Genomic DNA, 11,181 nt, shown 5'->3' with positions numbered 1-11,181 from the left:
CTCCCAGTCCTGCCCCCTAAGCCACCTTCTGCCAAGAGCCAGGGCGCTACCAAGCAGAGGAACCCCCAGTGTCTCAGCCTGGCATGCACCTCCTGCCCAGCCCACACTGCCCTCTGCAAACGCCCAGCTGCGCCCACATCAGGGGTCCCACTCTCTCTGGCCTCTGGCTGGCCCAGGGTCATCCACCCAGCTTCTGCAACGGAGCCCAGACATAGCCTGGCCTGCCCTCCCTGCTCTGTCCCTAGAAAGAACTGCTTTCCCCTCCTTTCCCCTGTACCTGCTTCTGGGTGGGCTTTTGCTGTGGCAGCATCATGACGGGTTTCTGCACCCGTCTCCCCTGCGAGGCAGGGTGCTCCCCAAGGAACAGCCTGTCTCCTTGAGCCTGCTCGCTGGGGTCCAGCCCAGGTGTGTGTGCACGGGAGGCACAGCCATCGTCTGCCCTCAAGAGAATGAATGCAAACGAAGACATTCACTTTATTTTTTTTTCAGAGAGTAGCACATTCTGTATTTCTTAAGCATTCAACAGCCCCAGGCATAGAGGTGTCCAGAGGCACCCAGCAGATAATGGCTATGGCCCAGGGGCTGTAGCCCCACAGCTGGTCCCTTCTTCAGGCTCCAAATCACTGGCAATGAAGGATGCTCCTCAACCCTACAAAGGAGAACAGGTCAGAGTTCAGTCACGGCCCTCGTCTGCCCAGGACCCTGCATGTCCCCCAGGCCCTCGGGCTGCCCCGCATATTTAATGGAAATGGCTATTTAATGGGTCCTCCCCAGCTGGTCCCCAGCACCTGGGACTAGGCTTCTTCACCTCTGCCAGCGCCCACCCAGCAATGCCCAGCAGACGTGGGCCCTGCACTCATGTGACCTCCCGCCCCACCCACAGACAGATTGGTCTCAGCCCAAATCTTCTTTGCTCCCGGCCCCCCTCCCCCTCAGGTTTCCCCTCTGTTCTCTTCCTTAAGCAACAGGATTTTCTAAGAGGAACCACTCCCAAGCAAGCCCCGTGTTAATCAGGCCGGTGCTCCTGGAGCCTGCTTCCGAGGTGCTGTCCGCTCCACACTTGTGCGCATGTCCCTGGGCTTGGAAGGCCCTGCATGGGGGCTGGGGCTCTTTTGGGAGGCACCTCTTGCCCCAGCTCCCCCCTGGGGGCCTGTGTCCTATACCTGCTCCCTGGCTGCCAGAGACCAGGGTTCCTGCCACCTGATGGTTCTAGAAGCAAATCACTACAGGGGGTCCTTTAAGCCTCACCCTGGGCTCTGCCAGGAGCCCTCTGAGGCAGATGCTGGCAGAGGGCAGTGGGAGTTTCTCCAGCACCTGCTGCATCTCACACCCAAGGAGCAGTCTGAGTGCCCGGGACAGAGAAGGCCCCGCGGGAGTCGGGCTGAACGCACTTTCCTGGACGGCCCGCTGCTGGCGGCACGGTGAGAGGGGGCTGGCCTCAGTCGCCTGCTCAGGCTTTAATCACACCAGGGGCTGGGGGCCGGCAACAGGGGGAGCCAGGCCTGGCCATGCCCCAGAGCCTCTCTCAGGTGAGCTGGAGCTCCAGGGAATGCACAGGTGCCAAATGCAACTTGTCCTCCTTCGCAGTCACACTTTTGCCTTAGTGCAATGAAGATGTGGTGCGATGTGCTTGTTCAAGGTCTGCTCTGTGGGGCAGGGGCTGGGTGAAGAGGGAGGACAGGCGGGGCTGGCAGGGCGGGGCTCAGCCAGAAGCCAGGGGGCTACAGCAGGAAGGACCCCGGGCCTCCCCTCAGGAGAAAGTTACTTGTGGGGTGAGCAGGGGCTTAGAGTGGCTGTGGACCCTGGCAGGGGAACGGGTTTTTGCACTAGCTTCACAAAGACCTTGGAGGGTGCAAAAGGGGAAGGAGAGCTGCCCACGACCACGGCCCACATGGCCGGCCCAGCTCCCGGCTCCTGTCCATGGGGCTGCAGGGACACCGCAGCATCTTTCCTGCCTAATGTGACCTGAGCGAGCAGCTTTCCCGGCTCCACAGTGGGCAGAACCGTTGAGCTCCACGCAGGTTTCACGCCCGCCTGACCCTGAGGGGGCTCCTGCTGGGCTCTGTTCTGCCCCAGAGCCGACTCCGGGCAGTGGGAGCTGGCTGGGGCTGTGCCCAGCCCAGGGCGGGGGTGACAGCCGTGGCCCAGTGACAGAAATGTGAGGAGGGCTCTGGCAAGGCCGGGCTGTGGAGCAGGAAAGAGACTCCACAGCTCCTGTTCCCAGGGCCACTTGGCCTCTGACCTCAGTCTTCCTGGAGCAGCTCGTCTCCTGCTAGGGCTAAAGAGGCTTTTCTGTGGGCAAAAGGCCCCAACCTACAGCTCTTTTAACAAACCCCTGGTGAGGTCCATGCCAGTGCCCCGAGGTGAGGATGCTGTCAGAGTCAGGAGAGGCCAGGTCCGGCCTGGAGCAGTGTACTGCTTGGCCTGGGAAGGGAAATGGAATTGCCTAGAAGAGGAACAGGAACTGGGGGAGATGGGAGGACAGGAGCAGGGTCAGCCGGGAAGGGAGGCAGGGCCACTGCCACCCTCACACATCTAGAACAGCCTACGGTCTCCCTGGAGAGGCCCAGGGTGCCCCTTCTGACCAGCACAGGAATGGGGTGGGCAGCCAGTTACCCTGCCCCTCACCCCATCAGGCAGGCTACACCTCCTCCCATACCTTCCAGAACCTGAAGGCTCTTCCCTTCCACGGCGCCGTCCCTGCCCTTCCCACGACCCCTACCCTGCACCTACCCCCAGAAGCCCAAGGGTTAGAAGCGGGCACACATGCACCTCCTTCACTAAGTGCCGGCCCCTCGATGGTGGGGCCCAGAGCCCATGGGGGTTGGGGGGGTGCGCCAGCAGGGTGAGGCCTTACCTTGCGGGCAGTGTTCACGCAGTGCTGGTAGGCCTTGACTAGGTCTGAGCACAGGAGCACCTCCTGCAGGTGGTCCCGGTAGCAGCGGAGGATCTGGGCCTGCAGCCCTGAGCACACGGGCTCCAGCCTGCGGGGCCTGTGGGGACAGCAGGCGGGGAGGGAAACGGCTCACACACTCTACGTCACAGGGTGGACATCTGGCGGGCACCTGCCGGCCTTCAGCGTCCTGTTACCTCTCAGGGCTCACTTGGCACAGACGCTGAGGGGCCCAGGCTGTGGGTTGGGGCTCCACACTCACCCTTGCCCTAAGGGGAGGGGGCCAAGGTGGCCAGCTGGAGGACCCCCGTGCCCATGCCCGCTGCCTCCCAGGGCTCTTCCCGCCTGAGGTACACAATTGTGACTCATGATTATACACATACAGCTATTTTCTCAGGGCTGTTTTTCTGATTTCCAAACTAATACTTGCGCAATGGGAAAAACTGGCAAACTACAGAAATATCTAAGAGGGAGAGTGTTTCAAAATCTCTCTTGGTACTGGGGACTTTAGTGCTTCCCCTTCCTCCTTATCAACACAGGTTTAGAGCCTACAAAAAAGAAGGAATATGTTCTTCTTAAAAAATAAGACAAAACCACAAGGAATGAAATAAAGAGTATGCTGAAGCCGCTCACCAGCACCTTGGGCCGCCCTCTGACCAGGGTATCTCCTTTCTGGCTCCCCCCTGCCCCTCCCCTTCTCGCTCACACTCACCCCACTCACGTTGTGCCAGGCACCACCCGGCTCATCACCTCCTAACAGTTCTGCGCAGTGTGAGCTGTTATTTATCACGCCCTTTCACCAGTCAGGAAACTGAGGCACAGAGAAGTCAAGTAACCTGCCCAAGGTCACGCAGTAGTAACTGGGTGTACACTTATTTGCACAGCTTTGGTCACACGGTTCCCACGGATGGGTTTTCAGGCCCAGGTCCACACAGGCACCTTCGAAGCCGAGGTAGAATCGAGACGCCTGATGTGGCCTTTCAGAGTGGACCCTGCACGGCCCAGAGCGCCTGGCAGGAGTTGTAAAAAGGCAGACAGAGCCGCCCAGGGCTCTCAGCAGCGAGAGGGCTGCGCGCTGTCATGCTGCGTGCAGCTTTGCTCCTGTCACACGGTGTGCAGGGACTTGTAGGTGAATGATTCTCTGGACGAGTATCTATATTTCACAAATCCAGCCATGTGGCGGGTGCTGGAACAGAGCAGCACCATTATTTTAAGATAACTCAAATCAGTCGAGTTCTTCACTTAAGATCAGCAGCAGTGGAGGACTCGGTGGCTTGGGAAGGCAGGCCCTGTACCTAACCATCTCACTGTACAAGTCTGGGGTGGCACACCCAGTACATCTGTGCCGTCCACGATGCCACACTGGGCCAGCCCCCTTCCCACCCCAAACGCCCGCTGTGACACACAATCGGCCTTCCCCTCTTCCCGCTGCCAGAACCAGTGACGAGGGCAGCGCAGTGAGCACGCTTGGCTCAGGCTGGTGAGACTCACGTCCAGGGCCCGAACAAAATCTAAACGGAACTATTTATAGACTGAAGGGGGACGAGGGGAGGGAGGGGGCCGCAGCCTGCTGCGGCTGCCATGCCGCAATGCTGGGTTTGAGCTGTAAGGGAAAGACGGTGATGGTGATGGAGCAGCAGCCTCCCTTCCTGGGGAGCGGGAGCAGAGGGGCCGCTGAGGAGGCCTGCCAGGCCTGCTCGGCCCCGACACCATGCTTCCACCAGGTTCTGAAGACACAGCCACGGAGACGAGGCTGGGCCTTTAGCACCTGACTGTGACTCTGGTTCACGTCTACACAGCGTGAACGAGGTCTGCGGCTTCTTACAGAGGCCATGTGGGGCCTCTTCCTAGCACTAATTTCTCTTCTTCAAAAGGGAAGACAGGTGGGCTCCCTGGACTCACCCCTTCCTCTCAGGACCCTGGGACCCCCTTCACTGGGTCCTACTGCCCTTGCGTAGTCACTCGGGACACTCACAACTGGGTGCAGAGGGACAACTGCCCGACCCCTCCCGGGGCTTGGAGACTGTCTCTCCGTTCTTTTGTTTAAGAACTTATTGACATGGAGGCCTCCAACTGTGGGACTTTTAAATGGATTTCAGCCTTTCGACAAGCATCTCATCTCAGGAAAGGTCTCTCCATGACTGTGCCAACCGCTCCGGCTCCAACCGCTGTGGAGTCCTCCCAGGAACACCGTGAACCAGTGACCTTTGCCATCAGCCCTCCGCCCTGACTGTCTCCCCCCACAACCCCACCCATGTCAGTCTCTGGCTCTCCATTCTGGGGAGGTGTGGCCTGCTCGGTTCCCACTGCAGGCCTGCCCATGGTAAGCGAAACTGGGACACCCATCTTCCCACGGGCCCCACTGGCACCTCCGGGCTGTCCTCCCCAGCCACCCTCTCCACGGTCCCTTCCCTGGCGCTGCCCTGGGAGCAGTAGCTCCGCAGGACCCAGGTTCCCTTGTGCCCCCTTGAAGCAGCCCCCGCTGTCAGTGGCCCCGAATGCCTGTCCCCGCTGCAGCCTGGGGGCTGGCAGGACCTCCGCAGGCACCCGCAACTGGGGAAGAGCAGGCTCAGTAGAGGCAGGGCTGTTCTGAGCCACAGGTCCACATGGAAAGAGGTGGCCTGGCACAGAACAGGTGGGGACAGAAGCTTAGGGCTGGGCAGTGCAGCCACATTGTGCTGGCGCTGGCGTTCTGAGCCGAGGGCCTCACCCTCCCTACACCTACACTACCGACACTCTCACTTCGCAGGCGGAGAACCAACAGAGTCGCTTTATAACTTGTCTCTCTGTCTCCTCCTTTGGTTACAGGTCCCTGGACCAGGACCCCTGGGCATTTTGCAGGTGAACCTCACAGAACACCCAGTGACACCCAGTTTAGGAGAAGCTGAACCACGCCGAAACCCCGCCCCCCACCCACTGCCACTTTGGGTCCCCAGAGGCCTCACTCCTCTGGGCTTTATCAGGAACAATGTGAGGAGACAGGATGGCAGGCAAATGTCACGGGCAAGAAATTTCACCCGTTTGCCTCAAAGAGGCTCTGAACAGGACAGGACAGTGAGAGCACAGCTCTGCAAATAAAAGGCTTTCTCTGAAGCAGGCAGGGCTGGGCCAGGCGTCAAAGCATTCATGAGAGCAGGTGCCTTCCAGCCGAGCACAGCCCGCAGGGCGCTGGTCCCTGGCAACCCTGTTTACACTGAATACAAAACAGCTCTGCTGTGGAGACACATTCAGTCTTGCGGACAGTGGCTCTTCAAATGCACAAAAAGTGTACCTATAGCAAGCTGTGGACCCTCCAGGGACTGAGAAGTCCTGTCCACCACCTGAGGGATGGCCATAGCCACAGGCATGCCCTTTGAGTATTAAGATCTAGTGGCTGACGTGGCGATGAGGGGGCTGTGGGCACCCCCATTAGGGGAAGCTGGGGAAGCCAGCTCCCTTCTGCACTCACTGTCCCGTCTGCACAGTGGGGACCCGCCCGCCCTGGGGCTGCTGACCAGACACGGGAGTGTGTAGACGGTGTGAAGTGCTGCCCTCATGGGAGGAGGCTGGTGTCGCCCGCAGCTCTGGGAGGAGAGGCTAAGACAAGGTGGCTCTGGGGGCTGGGGCTCCAGACGAGGGCTCCAACGTGTCTGAACATGGCCCCTCCCTCCCTCAGCTTCCGTGTCACTCCAGACCCAGCTCAGGCCTTGCCCGGGCCTCAGAGGCCGCTTTCCCAGGAATCCTAAGGCAGAGCCGGTGGACCCCCAAGCGCAGTGCTCTGTGGCCACTGGAGAGAGCACAGGTTTGGGGGGGTTCAGACAAACCTTGCACCCTGCCTCCCCAGCAGCCCTGAGGACGGGTGTGATGGCCACAGGCAGACATGTGGCGGGCAGGTGGCAGAGACCACCCACCCCCAAGCACTGCCCTGTGCCCTTCAGACGGAATGGGGCCGACCAGTCAGCAGGGGCGTGGTGCAGACACTGGGGACGGGGCACCTCCAAAGGTTAACAGGCCGACGCCATGGGACCTCTGGGCCCCAGTGTCATGCAGTCCCTGCCCAGTGCAGCCCAGGAACTGGAGTTCTGCCTCCCTGGGGGTACTTACATATTTCTAAGATGGCAGTAATGATGACATTAGAATCAGCCAGAATGAAACACACCTCTCCTTCCTGTCCATGGCCCCACACAGGCGCTGAGAATAGCGGGGGGCTGCCCTTGAGAGCTCCTGATGGTGCCCTGCTCCCTGTGGGGGACTTGGGCCTTGTGCTTGCCACCAGGCCAGGCCTCCTTATGGCTCCAGGCACATGCTCCCTTCCACCCGCTTTGGGCACAAAGGCCCCTCACTCCTTTTCCTGTGCCACGCAGACCCCTGGGCTAGCTCATCGATCTCTCCTGCCACCCCCTGGACTTCTCCAGGGCCAATCCCAGGTCCATTCTGTAACTTGTCCTCGGAGTCCCAGACTTCTGCAGCCCACGACCCCTGAGGCCTTCCGTCCAAGCACCCCACGTCACCCTGACAGCCGTCTCCTCAAAGGACCTCACCACCCAGCACCAGGGGCCCCTCTTCCCCCCCACTTCCTGTCCTGTCACCTGATGCTGCATCCCTCCAGTCATGCACCTGCCAGAAACCTGGAGTCTCTCTGGAAGTCTCCCTGCTTCTATTCCAGAAATGTCCTCCATGCTGTCACAGCACCAGCCCTGCCTGCCCCCGTACAGATGGGAAGCTGAGGCTGTATCACTCCACCTCTCCAATAGCTCGAAAGCATCCTCTCTGCTTGGTGGGCCTAAGTTACCTTCACTGGGCGGATCTAGATGCCACCCAGTCTCCCTGCCTCCGACCATCCTCCACACTGCAGCCCAGAGGCCGCTGTCCCTGAGACACCCTGGCCTCTGCCTAAGCTTTGTAGAGGTTATACCTGCCTGCCTCCTGCCCACCTGCCCTTCCCCCACTCCAATCCTGGGTGGTCCCAGGGCAGACCTCCCAGGCCTTCTCACTGGCCACAGTGATCCTTCTAGAAGGTTCCACTCTCTCCGCCAGTGCCTAGGCCTTCTGAGGCCAGCCCTCCCTGAGCCCCCACGTGCCGCTCCTCGCCTGGCCTCAGGGTCTGCTTCCTGGTGCCCCTAAGGGCTGCCACAGCTCTTCTTCACTTGGGCACCTCCATCAGTAAGTCCTTCTCACCCCCGCACCTGAGTGGTCTCTCCTGCTGGCCTTTCTTTCACACCTTTGCTGTTCCCTTTCTCCACTGGCAACACTCACCTTTCCTAAAAGTCTAACAGCCCAAACCAGTCATGCTCCTTACCTCCCTGTCTGCCCGCTCCCTTCCTGGCACTGCCAAGAGCTCCCCTCTCCTCTACCTGCCCCAGGCCAGCCCCACCAGGTTCCTCTCGCTCAAGGGCATCCACCACAGCCCGGCCAGGCCCACAGCATGCCCAGCCCAGCGGCAGCCCTGCCTGCCTCTCAGCCCCCGCCCCCAGCTCCTCGGCTCTTCCCCACTTGCCGGGGGCTCCCACTGCGGCCCCTGCTCGCTCCACAGCACGCAGACCGCAGAGACCATGCAGGCCTGGTCCCCGCCCCAGCGCACCCTGCCTCCGCCCCTCTCACCTTGTGAGCAGCACAAACACGGGCCAGCCTGGCCTGCTGCCCAGTGGTCCCCCCACAGCCCACTTCCCCTCCCCACCTCACTGAAGCGGCCCTATGGCTCATCTCCTGGAAGCCCCTTGTCCATCCCCGTGCCCCCATCATCATTACAAAGCGGATTAAACTCCTTCTTACCTCAGCCTATCCTCTCCAGTGCAATCAGTGATTTTTCTAGAACATAAAGCAGGCCACATTTCTAACACACCAAGGCAGTTTAAAAACCCCTTTCTTGGGTGATTCCAGCTCACTGGACCCTGCACTGGACATTACCTCACTTCATCACCAGAGCCCCTGGGAGCTACACATCCCTCTGCCTGTCCGGGAGCACGCGCCTGCTGCTGTCATGGGATGGGCAGGCCCGCGATCAGCCTGGGACTTTCTCCAGGCCTGCTGCCCCTCTGCGCTCCCATGGCCCTTGAGCAGCCCTCACACACCCTGGCGCGGCCATCTGTCATCACGTTTAGCTGTATGTTTGCTGTCACTGTGCCACCAGCCCAAAGGCCCTGAGAGGGCAGGCTGTGTGTCCCTCCATGAACTAAGTGAGGTCTTGGTGGCCTGCCAGCCTCTTCCCCTTGCTCCCAACTCCCCCAGACACAGCTGCCTCGTGAAGGAGCACCCAGAACATTGCCTGGGCACTGCCCGCAGACCTTCCCTCTCTGGGCTTGCTCCCAGCAACCATGGGGCAGAGCTTTGAGCAGCCTCCCGATGTCAGGAGCCTCCCTGGGAGGCCTTGCTGGCGTGCACACCACTGATTCTGACGCATCCGCCTGTATATCTCCACAGAAGGCTTGGAGACCCTGGGGCAGCTGCTCACTGGGTATGTCCTGCAAGGAGATCCCTGGCGTGACGCTTCCCAAGGCTGCCACTCAGGGGGACTAGGAGGGAGGGCTCAGCTTTGAGGCAGCAATGACATGCTTATCGTTACCACACCTAATTCCCACAGCAGGATCACCAGATGGAGTGCCACGGCTCTGGGGGTGGGTTCATTCCAGGGGGTGGGGGTTTGGTCCATGAGACCAACCCTGGGCTAGCATGGTCCACAGCCATGTGGGCCCAATGGAAGGCACAGGGCTGAACCTGTGCCCCCACAAGGAAGACATAAAATGGGGCCTCCAACGGCCATGGCCACAGCCCAGACGGACACAGGCCCTCATACCATGTGAACTTCTCAAATCCAGCTAGGAACTGTTTTCAGCTTCCCCAGAGAGCAAGCATCGGCCTTTGTCAGCTCGGACTGGGCATCTATGACCTTGCAGCTGAAAGTGATGCCTGGAGAAGACAACAGGGTGAGGTTGCGGGCCAAGGGCTCTGAGAGCTATCTGCACACACGTGAAGGTCAGCGGGTAGGAGAATCTCCCCCCAAGTTCACGTCTTTCTCTGAACCTCAGAAGGTGGCCTTAATTGGCAGCAGTTCTTGGGAATACAATTAGGATGAGGTCATTCTGGGGTAGAGGCCCCTTATCCAATGTGACTGGGTCCTTATAAGAGGCGGAGCACAGGGACACGGGGAGGCAGCCACAAGACGAAGCAGCAGAAAGGAGTGGTGCCCCACAAGCCAAGGCCCACCAAGGCCTCTGGCTACGCCAGACGCCTGGAGAAGGGCAGCACAGCAAGCCCCTAGCAGCTGCAGAGTGCACGGCCCTGGTGCTAAGGGCGCCTCTCTACCGGTGCTCAGCCATGCAGGAAAGGGAGCAGGACCTGGTCTCCCGAGGCCACAGCAGCTACATGTGAATGTGCATCTGAGTGCCAGGCCCTGTGGTCAGCAGTGTCTGGTCTCTGTCAGCCATGTGGGGAATTCTCCCCATTTAGAAAGTAAGGGGCCCCTCTGACCTGCTGTACTGCACCTGCCTGGCTAGAATTCATGAGCAGGCCCTCCCCACGCTGCAGGGAAACCTCCCCGGGAGCAAGAGATCTGGGCTGAGGATCAGGCTATGGAGGTACGTTCCTCTCGGAACAAACCTTGCCAGGGGAAACCTGCTCCATCTGAGGTGCCATCTGGGCAGGCCTGTGGTCCTGGTCATTCTGAGAGCCAATATCTGCCAGAGCCTACTATGTGTCAGGTCCTAAGCATACCACAACAACCCTGTGAGCTGGGTGTTACTGTCTCACCCTGCAGATGGGGACACTAGGCTCAGAGAGGTTGTGTGACTTGCCCAAGGTCACACTGCAGTGAGGCAGAGCCAGGATAAGGGCCTGGTCTGTCTGGTGTCTCAGCCCTGGCCCCATACCATGCCCATCTTAGCTCCACTCTGCCTTTGGAAAATCCCCCCAAAATTTCCAAGGAAGAAACAACCATGCCACAAAAAAGGAAACAGAAGATGCTTGGCCCCCAAAGCACATGGTCTGCAGGGTTTTTGAATGGAGCCAGAAGTTTGCTGACTCAAAGCCGGGGGTGGAGAGAGCTGCCGGGCACAGATCCACGGGAGAGCGGGGATGGTGGTGAATGTGCAGCTGCACAGTGCTGCCCCCAGAAGCAGAGTCATCGGACACGAGGGATGGGATGCAGAGATGGGCTGCCTCACCGGCCAGGCCGGCCTAGGACAGTGTCTCCCGTCTGGGCACCCATGCGGCGGGCAGGACGAGCCCCTCCCAGAGAGAGCTGGCAGGGAAAGGGTCTCGTGAACAGACCAGCGGCTCTCGTGCCTGAGCACGCGACGTCTCACACGCGCAGT

At 60.1% G+C, this 11,181-nt stretch overlaps 1 protein-coding gene across 5 annotated transcripts in view; it reads right to left on the bottom strand.

Annotated features, from left to right (window-relative positions):
• Positions 1 to 454: 454 nt before the first annotated feature.
• Positions 455 to 11,181, bottom strand: part of CHCHD6 (coiled-coil-helix-coiled-coil-helix domain containing 6) — a 275,900-nt gene continuing 265,173 nt past the window's right edge. For all 5 annotated transcript variants that reach the window (XM_036911595.2, XM_036911593.2, XM_036911596.2 and 2 more), the window contains 2 exons: positions 2,858 to 2,993; positions 455 to 649 (listed from right to left, as the gene is read on the bottom strand). In XM_036911595.2, coding sequence (XP_036767490.2) covers positions 621 to 649; positions 2,858 to 2,993 — 165 coding nt within the window. In that variant the 3' untranslated portion in view covers positions 455 to 620. The remainder of the gene's footprint in view (positions 650 to 2,857; positions 2,994 to 11,181) is intronic.

The sequence above is a fragment of the Manis pentadactyla genome, chromosome 1 (genome assembly GCF_030020395.1).
Source record: "Manis pentadactyla isolate mManPen7 chromosome 1, mManPen7.hap1, whole genome shotgun sequence".
Lineage (NCBI taxonomy): Eukaryota > Metazoa > Chordata > Mammalia > Pholidota > Manidae > Manis > Manis pentadactyla.
Note: the sequence above shows the minus strand (reverse complement) of the source record. Positions and strands in the feature narration are given on the sequence as shown.